This window comes from Fonsecaea nubica (assembly GCF_001646965.1).
Source record: "Fonsecaea nubica strain CBS 269.64 chromosome Unknown Scaff39, whole genome shotgun sequence".
Taxonomy (NCBI): Eukaryota; Fungi; Ascomycota; class Eurotiomycetes; order Chaetothyriales; family Herpotrichiellaceae; genus Fonsecaea; species Fonsecaea nubica.
Genome location: NW_019173712.1, coordinates 154,469 through 167,992, shown reverse-complemented (window position 1 = coordinate 167,992; position 13,524 = coordinate 154,469). Strand labels below are relative to the sequence as shown.

The 13,524-nt window shown below is 51.6% G+C and overlaps 5 protein-coding genes across 5 annotated transcripts; 4 read left to right on the top strand and 1 right to left on the bottom strand.

Moving 5' to 3' along the window:
• Positions 1 to 180: 180 nt before the first annotated feature.
• On the top strand, positions 181 to 2,436 carry AYO20_06290 (hypothetical protein; the record flags this gene model as incomplete). Its single annotated transcript, XM_022644581.1, has 3 exons — positions 181 to 1,212; positions 1,274 to 1,877; positions 1,931 to 2,436. The coding sequence occupies 3 exons, from the start codon at positions 181 to 183 to the stop codon at positions 2,434 to 2,436; spliced, it is 2,142 nt and encodes a 713-aa protein (XP_022499459.1).
• Positions 2,437 to 3,446: 1,010 nt separating this feature from the next.
• AYO20_06289 (calcium-translocating P-type ATPase, SERCA-type) lies at positions 3,447 to 6,640 on the bottom strand (the record flags this gene model as incomplete). The annotated part of the gene is made up of 3 exons (XM_022644580.1): positions 3,447 to 6,254; positions 6,311 to 6,468; positions 6,523 to 6,640. The coding sequence occupies 3 exons, from the start codon at positions 6,638 to 6,640 to the stop codon at positions 3,447 to 3,449; spliced, it is 3,084 nt and encodes a 1,027-aa protein (XP_022499458.1).
• A 992-nt stretch (positions 6,641 to 7,632) lies between these two features.
• Positions 7,633 to 8,790, top strand: AYO20_06288 (14-3-3 family protein epsilon; the record flags this gene model as incomplete). The annotated part of the gene is made up of 6 exons (XM_022644579.1): positions 7,633 to 7,644; positions 7,764 to 7,771; positions 7,825 to 7,903; positions 7,960 to 8,234; positions 8,290 to 8,377; positions 8,431 to 8,790. 6 exons carry the CDS (start codon positions 7,633 to 7,635, stop codon positions 8,788 to 8,790), a joined length of 822 nt encoding a protein of 273 aa, XP_022499457.1.
• A 1,075-nt stretch (positions 8,791 to 9,865) lies between these two features.
• Positions 9,866 to 10,222, top strand: AYO20_06287 (hypothetical protein; the record flags this gene model as incomplete). The annotated part of the gene is made up of 1 exon (XM_022644578.1): positions 9,866 to 10,222. The coding sequence occupies one exon, from the start codon at positions 9,866 to 9,868 to the stop codon at positions 10,220 to 10,222; it is 357 nt and encodes a 118-aa protein (XP_022499456.1).
• A 721-nt stretch (positions 10,223 to 10,943) lies between these two features.
• AYO20_06286 (hypothetical protein) lies at positions 10,944 to 12,808 on the top strand (the record flags this gene model as incomplete). Its single annotated transcript, XM_022644577.1, has 3 exons — positions 10,944 to 11,117; positions 11,176 to 11,679; positions 11,831 to 12,808. The coding sequence occupies 3 exons, from the start codon at positions 10,944 to 10,946 to the stop codon at positions 12,806 to 12,808; spliced, it is 1,656 nt and encodes a 551-aa protein (XP_022499455.1).
• Between the last annotated feature and the right edge of the window lie 716 nt (positions 12,809 to 13,524).

Here is a 13,524-nt window from a genome sequence, read left to right as displayed (position 1 = left end):
CTGACAATGGGGAGCCTGAAACATGCCCGGGCCATGCCTGACAAAGACACGCTGCCGCCCTTGCGCTCGTGCGTGAACGGAACACAAGGTTGTAACTGGACTGATTCTCACCGCGCACGCAGAAACACAAATTTGGTCCGCATGTGCTGATACTCTGCCTCGCTGCTCCCTTTACCTAGTATGCCATTCCACATTCCTCACCACCAGCACCAACTCTCTGACCCGCAATTCTCCCACGACAACTACTACAGCGCCGTCAATGCCATTTACTCTGCTGGCCAGACCGTGACCTCCGTCGGAGCCCCAAACCCTCAATACTTGAACAACCACCAACCCGATCCGCCCACCACGGCTCCCGAATCCAGACCCTACCTACCTCAATCGCAGCCAAACACCAATGGCAACGGTACCGTGATTCCATACCGTCCTGGTCCTCCGCCGTCCGCGTATACAAGTGTGCAAGAGGCCCAGACTGGCCAATACCAGCCAGGTCTGAGGCGGTCTCTGACAATCGGTCGCCAGCAGGCCGACGAACTGCATTTGAATCAGCAAGGCACAGCGATGAGCGACGTCCACCACTATGGTGCACCGCCAGCCTACACAGGGGAAGCACTGTCCATCAAGATCGAGCCCTCTACGCCTCAGCATCCTAGCAGCGTTGCCAGTCAGCCTATCCCGGGCACACTACAACCAGGCCTTGCAAGCAGACCCGCGACTCTAGCCGCCAGCAATACGGCTCCTACTCTACCTACTTTACCTCAGATATCCACTCAGATGCAGCAACAACAACAGCAGCAACAACCACCTCCTCTGTCCGCAAGACAGCCACTGAATCACACCCACTCCTACTCTCGGTCCAGCCCCGGCGCCATGGACCAGCCAAAATACAAACCATTCTCAGATACTCCCGATCAGAGCAAATATCCCTCTGCCCCAAATTCATACCTGCCACAGACTCCTCAAGGACCCCCCTCATACTCTCCTCTCGGACTAGCGGACATCAGACCGAGGACAGACCCGACTTTTACAGACATACCTTTCAGTCCGGGTGTAGCGCAAGAGAACGACATTATACAGTACCCTCAAAACAGCAACTATATTGCGCCTTGGCCCATCTACGCAGCGGATTGGTGTAAATGGCCCCCTCGGTCCAGCAACGGTTCGGCAGGCAAAGTGGCCATTGGCAGCTATCTGGAGGACAATCATAATTACGTGAGTATTGACCATTGCTGGGAAATCAGAAGGATTCTGGTAATTGACACTGTCGGGGTAGATTCAAATACTGGACACTCAAAGATCGCAAATAGACCCAGAGAACACCCACGGTGAGCGAGGCCTGGAGTTTATCAAAACCGCAGAAGCTACACATGCATATCCTGTAACTAGGATATTGTGGGAACCGCCTTCATCGAACAAGCAGACGACGGATCTATTAGCAACATCCGGCGACCATCTTCGATTGTGGTCTCTGCCGAACGACCAACACTCGTATCCGTCGAATTCAGTCACCCGACCGACGAACAGCAAAACTCCTCCATTACAGAAACTGTCACCACTTGCCTTGCTCTCGAACTCGAAATCTCCCGAACACACTGCACCCATCACCTCGCTAGATTGGAATGTGGTGCAGCCCTCACTGATCATCACCTCGTCCATCGACACGACCTGCACCATTTGGGACATTCCCACGCTTACGGCTAAGACGCAGCTCATTGCACATGACAAAGAAGTCTACGATGTGCGGTTTTGCGCGAACAGCGTAGATGTGTTTGTCTCGTGCGGTGCAGACGGAAGTGTGAGGATGTTTGATCTGAGAAGCCTCGAACACAGCACCATTATTTATGAGCCATCGGAAAAGCAGCAGCAGGAGAAGAACCGTAAGTCTCGAGCATACATTACCCATACATCCGTGAAGCTAACCAGCGCAAAGCACAACTGGCCGATCCTCTTTCCGCCTCACCAACACGGGCATCAGGTTCGGGGGGGATATCGACGCTCTCTTTTCCGCCTCCCTTGCTCCGCATCGCGGCTTCTCCCCACGATGCTCACCTGCTCGCCACCTTCAGCCAAGACTCGAACATCATCCGTGTTTTGGACGTCCGGCAGCCTGGCCAGGCCTTACTTGAATTGAAAGGGCACGGTGCCGCCGTGAATTGTATCGATTGGAGCAATTCGCAGCGCGGCGTACTCGCCTCTGGGGCAGATGATTGTTGTGTGTTGCTCTGGGACCTCATGGGCTCGAGTGCGTCGACTGGATCGAATAGTGTGCCAGGTGGTGTAACAAACAGCAGCGGCGTGGTCCAGGGACAGGGACAGGAGCGAGGCCCGTCGGCAGTCTGGGAGTGCAAGTTTGAAGTGAGCAATTTGAGCTGGGCTCCGACAGCGGGAACGCTCGGGGTCTGTGGTGGAAAAGGATTTTGGGGCGTACAGTTATGATGAATGAGTCCCCTTTATTGATGAGATTATATTTGCCAACATCCAGGGAACTTGGGGAGCATGCACATGGGCGAAAATGTGTCTCGATACTGAACGAGCCGAGAGAGTCATGAGCTGAGATGTGGCGGAGACGAGATATGATGGGACTTGAGCTACAAGTATACAGGTACTAGGAGAGACAATCCCGCCTGCTCAAGAGATATGCTGATGAGCCAGATATGTGTGTGATATATAGGTCACTCTTGGTCCGTTTGGAACCACAATCGAAAGCGGGTGAAAAGAGTCCAACGGAGTACTTTGATAATCCCTGCATTGAACGAGAGGCTTTCTTTACCACAGTCACGACGAGAACAGAGAGAGGGAGAGGGAAGGCAAGGCACAATAAGACGCCATACGGCATGAATGTCATTACCAAGACTAAAGCCACGGCCACCATCATTACCATCGACACCGCCCCAGTCTCGACGTCTTCCAGCCAGTGAAACTCTAGACATGAATGACAAGCCATGTCCATGTGCATATGCATACTTATGCTGTGCGTATACCGTATATGTATATGTATATAGTGTATGCTAGTATGTATGTATGGTCTATATAACAACTTCTCGGCCTGTCTACGTACGTGGGTAACTAGCCAGCCAGACAGACAACCACCCACCCCCTTTTCGAGTCTACATATATATATATATATATATATCCCCTTACATGTAGGTTTGTAGCGGATGTTTTTATTTTTCTTCTTTGATACCATCTATCTATCCATCTATTTGGAAAACATGTCTATAAAGTATGTATGTACCCTTACTCGTCGTCTCTCTTTTGCCGTTTGGGGCTTCCATCAAACGTCGGATGTCGGTTGTTAGAAGTGTGTTAGATGGGGGTGTGGTTGAAGCATCAGGAAATAATGATTGATTGACCACGGCATCCCATTGAAGGTATCGGATTGTATCGCAGGAGTGTAATATCACATGAACGTTGTCTTCTCAGGCTCTCCTCCCATCTAGCATTTCTCAATTCGCCTTGATTTTGCCGTTGGCCACGACCCCATTCCCTTCCCCTTTCAACCCACTTCCACCCGAGATACTGGCCCGTCTCCTCCGTTCCGCCTTGGAATTCACATACAGGGCCCTCTCGGCCGCCTTGAGGACTTCGTCTATCAAGATGACAGGCGCCGAGATCCATAGCACAGCCGCCCACTCATCCCACCCCAGAGCTTCAATGGAGAAGACGCCCTGCAGAATGGGTGTGTACAGAATGGCAAAGTGTAGAAGCATGGAGAGACAAATTGCGTAGATCAGCTTCATGTTCTTCCAGAGCGGAAGTTGAAGCAAGCTTTCCGAAGAGCTGAGGGCATTCATTGCGTTGAACATCTCGATCACAACCAAGATGGACAAGGAAACGGTCGAAGCAGTGCGCGTCGACACCGATGAAGGTGAGAATATGGCGCAGTCGACATTCTCAAAGATTGAATTGGTTGGTGAACATCTGTGGAAGCTTCGAAGTTGTGTAAAGCTGATTTGAGGGCCAGATTGGTAGAACATGAACCACCAGACATAGCCAAAAACTGTAGCGGCGCCCACATATGTGCCAACGACCATGTATCGGAAGAACAGCCACCCAGACACAAGGGGCTCATCGCGCTTTCGTGGAGTCCGCCGCATCACATCATGATCAGCCGGATTGAACGAGAGAGCCGTGGCTGGAAGACCATCCGTGACCAAATTCACCCAGAGAAGCTGGACCGGAATCAAGGCTTCGGGTAAGCCCATGGCAGCGGTCAGGAAAATCGAGACCACTTCGCCAATATTAGACGAGATGAGATACCTGATGAATTGCTGGGTATTGCTGTAAATGGTGCGGCCTTCTTCAATGGCAACTTCAATCGTGGCAAAGTTGTCATCCGCAAGTACCATGTCGGCGGCCAGTTTCGCAACGTCGGTTCCGGTACCCATGGCCACTCCAATGTCAGACTTCTTCAGTGCTGGGGCGTCGTTCACGCCATCACCCGTCATGGCCACTACCTCGCCAGCTTCCTGCAAGAGGTCGACAAGTTTCGACTTGTGAGTGGGCTCGACACGAGAAAACAGAGACGCTGTCTTTGCAGCTTCGAGCTTTTCGCTTTCTGTGAGAGAGTCAAATTGTCGACCAGTGAAGCTCTTGCCGGTGATATCTTCATCTGGTTGGAAGATGCCAATCTGTTTACAGATCGTTTCGGCGGTATTCTGATTGTCACCAGTTATCACAATCACCCGGATCCCTGCTTCTCTGCACTTCATGATGGACTTGGCCACTTCTGGGCGAGGCGGATCGAGCATACCGACCAGCCCGATCAAGGTCATGTTCTGCTCCAATTCGGCATACGCTTTGTTGCTCTTTGCTGTGCGCAGGAGCGCGTTTCCACTGACGCTTTCGACGCTGGCCAACGCCAGCACGCGAAGACCATGCCGCCCGTAGGCAACGAGTTCCTGAGCCAGGAGCGCCTGGTGCCGCTTGTTGATAGGTACTTTCTTGCCATTGGACCCCAGGATGACATGAGAGCAGCGTTCAATGATCGATTCGGGGGCACCCTTGACGAGAAGCTTTTGTGCTGGGCCTGTTCCAGCCAGCACAGACATGCTCTTTCGATCCCTCGAGAACTCATACATTGCCTGCAGAGGAAGCTTTTCCTCATAGTACTTACTGGCAAAATCTACTCGCTCAGCGCCCGACAAACTGGCTCGAGTTTCGTTCTTTGCCCCATCACCGGTGCCAATCTTCTCAACCAGAACGCGAAGAGCTCCCTCAGTAGGTTCTCCGATGCTTGCATACGTGTCATTTTTTGCGTCGTATGACAAATGAGCCTCGTTGCAAAGCGCCAGGACTTCTGACATTTGCTTGATGGTGTCTGAGTTTACTGCAGCATTCTCGAGCTTCTTGCCATTGCGGATGAGATCTCCAGTCGGGGCGAAGGTGGTCCCTGTGACTTCAATTTCCTCCAGGTCATCGCCAGACTCACTGAGATAGACAATCTTCGCAACACTCATCTGGTTGGTCGTGAGAGTACCGGTTTTGTCGGAGCATATCACACTGCAGCTACCCAGCGTTTCGACCGATGGCAAACTCCTGACAATGGCGTTCTTAGCCGCCATTTTTCTCGTGCCCAAAGCGAGACATGTTGTGATAACCACGGCGAGACCTTCTGGGATTGCAGCAACGCCCAATGACACGGCGATTTTGAGGTAGTAGATGGCACCTTTTGCCCAGCTTCCACCGTGCGAGGGATCATTGAAATGTTGGATGTTGATCAGCCAGACCAATACGCAAATTACTGTAATGACCTTGGCTAGGGTGTCGCCGAAATCGTTGAGCTTCTCCTTGAGTGGCGTTGGCTCCGAAATTTGCGAGGTAATGCTCTCGTGGATGTCGCCTATCGCCGTGGAACTACCAATAAGAACGACGATGGCGGTAGCGTGTCCCGTCACCACTGTTGTACCAGAGAAGAGCATGTTGACCTGATCTTGTTTGACAGCCTGCACATCGTCTACGGCTTTGCAATCCTTGCTCACACTCTCGCTCTCGCCTGTCAAGATAGCCTGGTCCACGGCGAAACTGTTGCTTTGAATGGACAACAGTCGACAGTCGGCCGGTATCCGATCTCCAATGGCGACTGTAACAATGTCTCCTGGCACAAGCTCCTCTGCCTTGATCTTCTGGACGTGTCCATCCCGAATCACCTTCGCTTCGTTTGCGGAATATTCTTGTAACGCTGCAATTGCCTTTTCAGCACTGCTTTCTTGTGTCACACCGACGATCGCATTCAAGATGAGGATTGTCAAGATCTGGAGGTACATGTATTAGTCTGGGCCAGCTCGCAGTGGGATCCGGTTCAACGTACTACCACAGGGTCGACAAACGCAGTCCAGTCGTCCGACTCTTCAAACAGGGCCAGGATGAAAGATATAGCAGCCGAACCCAACAGTATGAGAACTAATTGGTCTTTGAACTGTTCAAGAACGAGTTGCCAGAGGGGCGTGGGAGGGTCTTCTGGGAGAGCTGTTGCGCTTTGTTAGCGTTTGATTTGTTCCTCTTTCGCGGTGGGAAACTCACAGTTGTTTCCATATCGTTTCCTGGATTCCGCGACTTGCGCAGACGACAGACCGGCTGCTTCGGTGACATGAAAATGGCTCAGCACCTCTTCTGTGGCGCGAACATATGCGTGCTCCATGTTGGAATGATCGGAAGCGAATGACTATGAGAGGGAAAAGAAAATGAGGTTGCTGATGAACGGCCTGAAAACATCCATGCACCGCCAACCGTCTAAATAACCCACTGAATATCACAGATAAACGACGAGGGGCTGAAATCTATATAGCAGGTCTATGGCGAAAGGAGTGACTATGGGCAGTGAATTCGATAGAAAGTCGGTTGCCCCACGTGGTGAACTGGACACGGTGGACACAGTTCAATAATCATCGAAAATTCCAGATGCCGGCGAGAGAAAAAAAAGAAGCAACCTGGCCGCTCTGCGTGGGCGAAAATACGAGCCCATTTTGGAGGCGTTTGGGGTACATTCCCAAGGAAGCAGTAGCGGCTACACAGGTCAATCAGAGTGGTTGCTCTACAGTTTCGATTTGCCCTACATCTCAACGGTTAGAACTACTTGAATTAGGCGAAGTTGCTTTGGGGGGAACTACAGAGGGTGGACTTATGTCTGTACGAGTATGTTTGTACGGAGGGCCAACTGAGAGGCAGGAAATTGTCCAGTAGTAGTTCAGGGTATGATGTACTGCAAGTTCTTACTCGAAGGTACCTCTTGGGGGTCTTCCTGCTGCCTATCAATAACAAGCCTTAGAGGCTCAGAGGGAAGGCCCAGAGTGGTGAATCCTGAAACCTGTCACCAAGGGGTTTCAGGCGCTGGCGTCAAACAAAATGAATTGTTCGTCACCTCCCAGTGGTAGGCCCAGAGCGCCTAGAGCGGTTAGCGCCAACAGTGCCTGGGTGACTTAGTGATGCTCTAGCCTTTTAAGCATCAAACTGCCTTATGAGCCGTCACTCACAAAACCATCAATCTGCAACCTGGGCCCCGTTTCCCATCACCAGATATTCAACTCGTCCTTCGATTTTCATCCCCCATCTCCCAATCTCTTTCCTCGTCCACATCTGCACAACCCATTGACAACTCCCTCCTCTTGTCATCAATTCTCCCCGTTCTTTACAATGGCTACCGACGTAAGTGCTGCTTCCCCCGCCTTCAGGTTCAGTCTCAGCTCGCTTTCACTGTTGATCCTGAATCCCCCATCGATATTGTCATTGATAAGACTGTATACTAACATGAATGCGATTTGTAGCGCGAAAGGTATCAATGCCTCATCCCCGCCACGGTTGATCGATTCACTGACGTCCTTCCAGTAAAACATTCCTTGCGAGGCTCTGTGAACAGGCTGAGCGCTACGATGAAATGGTCAACTACATGAAAGAGGTGGCCAACGTATGTTTACACCTTTGGACAGATGTTCGGGGACAGAATGGGCTGACTCATGGCAGATGGGCGGCGAGTTGTCTGTTGACGAGAGAAATCTTCTTTCCGTTGCGTACAAGAACGTCGTTGGAACCAGACGTGCCTCCTGGCGCATCATTTCCTCCATTGAACAAAAGGAGGAATCCAAAGGTTCTGACAAACACGTTGCCACGATTCGCGAGTACCGCCAGAAGATCGAGAGCGAACTTGAGAAGGTCTGTCAAGATGTTCTCGACGTCCTCGACAAAGCCCTCATTCCAAAGGCCGAATCGGGCGAGTCCAAGGTCTTCTATCACAAGATGTACGTCATCCCCAAACTCTCAGAATGCCTTGAACGGGACTAACATGGTGAACAGGAAGGGAGATTATCATCGATACCTGGCTGAATTCGCTTCTGGCGAGAAGCGCAAGGTTGCGGCCACTGCCGCTCATGAGGCCTACAAGGTATGACAGATGCCCTCCTGGACACAAACATTTCGCTGACCCCCTGCTTGCAGAATGCTACCGATGTAGCACAGACTGAACTCACCCCTACCCACCCTATCCGTCTCGGTCTCGCCCTCAACTTCAGCGTCTTCTACTACGAAATCCTCAACTCCCCCGATCGTGCCTGTCACCTTGCTAAACAAGCCTTCGACGATGCCATTGCCGAACTCGACTCGCTGTCCGAGGAATCGTACCGCGACAGCACGCTTATCATGCAGTTGCTTCGAGACAACTTAACATTGTGGACATCGTCCGATGGTGGTGAAGGTGAAGCTGGTCCCGCTGGCGACGCTCCCAAGGAAGACAAACCCGCCGAGACCGGTGCTTCTGCTGAGACTGCAGAGAAGTCAGAGGCCGCTCCACCTTCCTAGAAAGAGTTCCAACAGGCAGCCGTGCATTCCTTCCCGCCTTTTGGCGACTCTGGCTTAACAGCGACTCTCTACGATAATCGGGCAAGGTTTTTGCTCAAAATGGCAGCACTCGCACTGTCCTGTCTGTAACGAGCTCGGATTCTAGGTGTTGCACAGGAAGGCGTGTGCAGTGATTTGTTCAAATGGGCCCAGATAAAGGCACAGAGAGAAAACTACCAAGACTCCCAGATCCGGGCAGACTACCTACCCCAAACTATTCCCCCCAACCATGTCGAATGCAATCCCCCCCAGGCAATCCTGATTTCTTCGTTTTATTGTCTCCTACGATACCACATAGCTTTTAGCTCAGGTGGATTGATGAATGGAGTTAGCAAGCGCGTCGCGGAAAGGTCCACAATCACACTTTGAGATCTGCAACCGTTGTGTTTCTAGTCGGCGTGTTTCTTCGTCTCATAGCTCCCGGTTGTGTCTCTGCCTTCTGCATGAGCATCTCCGTCTCACACTCAGGCAGACACGTGACCTTGACCTCATATTTCCTTGGCAGCGCCACAAAGCTTCACTGGAACCCTCGACCTGCGTTGATTTGATGGCCTTAAAAAGTCATGACTTCATTTCCACATGTTGCCCTTTGTGTCTTTTAAACCTCAACACCGCAGGGTTCGACACCAATTTGACGATGAAGACCACCAGATCGTACTAGTAGCGGAATATGCCTTACTTCAAGTTTGCTCTCAGATTCGGGCCCTGAGCAAAGGTTCCTGGTGCCTTGCCTAAACTCTCTGTTGCGTCATGATCAATGAGCAGCGTTCAGTACCAACTTCGCTGGGGGCATTCTTGACCTTAATTTCCCCCCCATGAAGTGAGATATTTTCAATCTTCTAGACAGTGCGGTGACAGTCCATATGTGGGATTTCTACTGTTGACCATTACATTGGCGAAACTTCTCTCTCTACGAATAGCACAGCTTTTCCCTATTTCCTTCTACGACTTAAGAGATCCTCTCACATAGCCTAGCGGCAGTGCAATACTCTCGCTTTTCCTCCCCTTCTCGCCGGACTTTCGTTGAACGAGCAGCATGTCTCTTGGCCGTCGTGTAGCCCTTGGTGGCGTGGTCGTGGGCGCAGTACTGTATTTTTGGCCACAAACCTCACCTGCAGTCCCTGGTGCTCCAGTCACCACCTTCAAAACCACCAGTGTGCAGAATATAGAAAAGGCGTATGCAAACGGTGGTGCCACATCCACACATACCAAGGCATATGGAGGCACGGTTCAAGGCCAGAAACAAGATGCACCGATGAGAGAGGGTTCGGCCACAAGCAACCCCAAAGGGTATCAACAGGAAGGAATCGGAGGTGACCAGCGGCCAAACGACCCCATGATGCCTGAGAAGTTGTGGAACAAGACAATGCATGGGACTGAGAAAGGCAGATGACTGAGAGAGGTCGTCAATCCCCCTGTGGACCGAGGATGGTTAGACGGAGTCCACCGCACCGAGCAGAAGAGAATGAAAAGGAGAGCAATGCCTATTCAACAGGGTTGCTGCTTTTGTTGACGGTGTTTGAACGACACTCCCTACCGTTGTACATAGCACCTTTCATCTATTGCCTCTGAAGCAGGGCTCAAAAACCCACAACCTACATGGACCACTTGTCACCAGGTCGGAACCGCCACGAAGGCGGGATATCAAAAGCTCGAAAGCCAGCAATGAAGACTATTGATTGAGTCCAGGGAGCTTTGGTAGACTTACTGTGTGTGTACATAGATAGATATGAGTCCGCTTTTGTGGGTAAAAAAGCCCGCTAATCGAGACAACTGAAGTCTTGTGGTTATCTCGTTGCTTGCTCTTCTCGACCTGCTCTTACGCAGGCACTCGGGGATGAGGTCCAGAGCCGAGGCGGGGAACTGTCGCTTGCATTCGAATCTCTTTGTGGCTCGAGCCGCGCCATCTTCATTGTGTCTCCGAGCCAGGTCACCTTCTGGCATTGAACACTTCTGGGGATTCATTGTTGTGTTTGAACGTCGCGTTGGTGGTGCAAGTCCTATCTGTGCTCCACCATGAGCTCTGCATCGAGATAAATCGGCGAGATCCACTCCCCGCGATTTCAGCTACTCCGCCAACGTACTCCGCCAACGTCAGCGACTTTAGCTCAGCAATGGCTCTAGGGATTCTGGAGCCAAATGTCGAGCACGTCCCGGGAACGGTGTATGTGTACGAGTCGGAACAGCGACATGCTGAGCTGTTGGATAATGCTCAGCATCTGAAGAAGGACAAGACGGGGCGAGTCATTCTCGTCCCCCAGCCCTCGGATGACCCAAATGATCCCTTGGTTTGTGGCTCTCTAGCGACGCACTTCATGAACACTGGAACTAATTGGCGACGCACAGAATTGGCCCATCTGGCAACGCGACCTCATTCTCGGAATACTCTGCTTTGTATCTTGCCTTGCCACGACAGCTTCTCCCCTCCTCGCCGCAGATTCAACGACTCTCGCCATCGTCTTCAAGCGAACATTCCAAGATGCTGCCCTTCTCACTGCCTACCATCTCTGCGGCGTGGGTGTGGCGGGATGGCTATTTGTCGCATCCGCAAGAGTCTGGGGCAAGAGACACCTGTTTCTCCTAGGAGCGCTGCTCATGGTCGCGAGTTCTGCCTGGGGCGGTTCCACACATATCGGTCACAATTATGCCAGCCTATTATGGAGTCGCGTCTTTCAGGGAGTTGCACTGGCCCCCTTTGAGGCCCTGGTCAATGCCTGTGTTGGAGATCTATATTACGTCCATGAGCGTGGAGTTCGAATGGCGATCACAAATACATGTCTTTTTGGAGGGGCCTTCCTGACACCAGTCTTTGTGGGTATGATCACTGCGCACATGGGCTGGCAATGGAGTGTAAGTTCCCGTTCGTATCGTCCTCGCGTCGTCACATATTTGAGTGATGGTCATGCAATCATGAGCAGATCCTCCAGTCGTGCATCTTGGGCAAATAAGGGGACATATCTGGTTCTTAACACCAAAGATTTGCTAACCTCAAATCACCCAGTTCTTCTTCCTTTCCATCTTTATGGCCCTGGGGTTCTTTCTCCTCTTCTTCTTCGTGCCTGAGACGGCTTATCGACGAGCACACTCTCTCAATCTCGATCTTCTCGCTGAGGAGGACTCATCGAAAGAAACGGTCGGGAGTCCTGAGACGTCGACTGCAAAAGACGCGGAGGAAAAGGCTCTGCAATCTTCCGCAGTCGTCGAAACACCCCCCTCGAGGCATTCCTACTGGCGCCAATTGATGCCATTCAACGGTCGAAAGACGGACGAGTCCTTCTTCAAGCTTCTCTTCCGACCGTTCCCATTGTTCCTGCATCCCGCAGTCCTGTGGGCTTGTCTGCTCCAAGGAGTGATTATCGGCTGGACTGTCATGGTTGGAGTTATACTCTCTCTAATCTTCCTAGGGCCGCCTCTCTTCTTCAACGAAGAGAGGGCGGGCAAGATGTACACCAGCGCGTTCATCGGCAGCATCCTCGGCCTGCTCGGTGCTGGTTTGTACAGCGAGTTCACTACGCGATTCATGATCAAACTCAACCGGGGCAAGTACGAACCCGAGTTCCGTATCCTGCTCGTCATTCCGACGCTCGTGTTCTCCTGCGTCGGTCTCTACGGCTTCGGTATAACAGCAAACAATGTGGCCCGCTATGGTTGGATCGTCCCCGAGGTATTTCTCGCATTTATCATAATCAGCATGGTAATGGGCTCCATCGCCTCAGCCCAGTACCTCCTCGACGCTCATCGCGACCTTGCGGTTGAGGCGTTCACGAACCTCATCATCTTCAAGAATATTTTCTCGTTTATCCTGGCGTACCATGCTTTCAATTGGGTATTTGCGATCCGCATCAACCACTTATTTATTATATTCGGTAGCATCGAGATTGCTATCTGTGTGCTAAGTGTTCCCATGTATATCTTTGGGAAGAAAAACCGCGAGTTTTTCCACCGGCGTGATCTATTGAAGATGACAAGGCTTCGATAACGCGGGCGTTTTAAGGCCATCCATATCGAAAGTATACGAGTATTATTATTATTAATTTAACGGTATTGCCCAAATGGGTGCCCAATCGCACAGTCTTTCCTTGCTCGTATGTCAAGAAACGGAATGAGGATCTCTGCCTGAACGAGGCTCCTTTTCGGCTAACAGAGACGTTGGCCTCGTAGCCATCAGGGGCACGAGCATTGTTCGGGGATTGGGCTGTTCCCAATGGAGAAAAGCAGACACAACATCTCCACACAGCGGCAAAGTGAACGTGGATGACGAGTCGAATGCAGTTCTCGCTCTCGACCTCTGCCACAGTCCGTCAACAATCACACTCCCACTGGTGCCACTGGGCGACGATATGATGCAATCCCAGACGCGCGAATCACTTTGAGGCGCGTTGCTATCATTTGAAACGAGCTTGGTTCGCGTGGCGCTGAGTTCCGCCCGCATTCGGAAATTAAGAGGTTGCTCGGTTGGTGCTCGGCTCCAGCGGCGACGATCTCAGGAGAAACACGCCTACATCACAATCCTCTTTGATGATCCGCTATATTTTGAACCAGACTGCCGACTAGGTTGTCACGTTGTCTAGAGCATCGATTTGTGCGACCAAGAGCATGGACAGTCGTTGCGTCCGTTGAGAAACGTCCAGACCGAAACATTATCGACGAGATGCCGGGGGACAGAAGCGAGAAACGTCACCACAATAATAATCG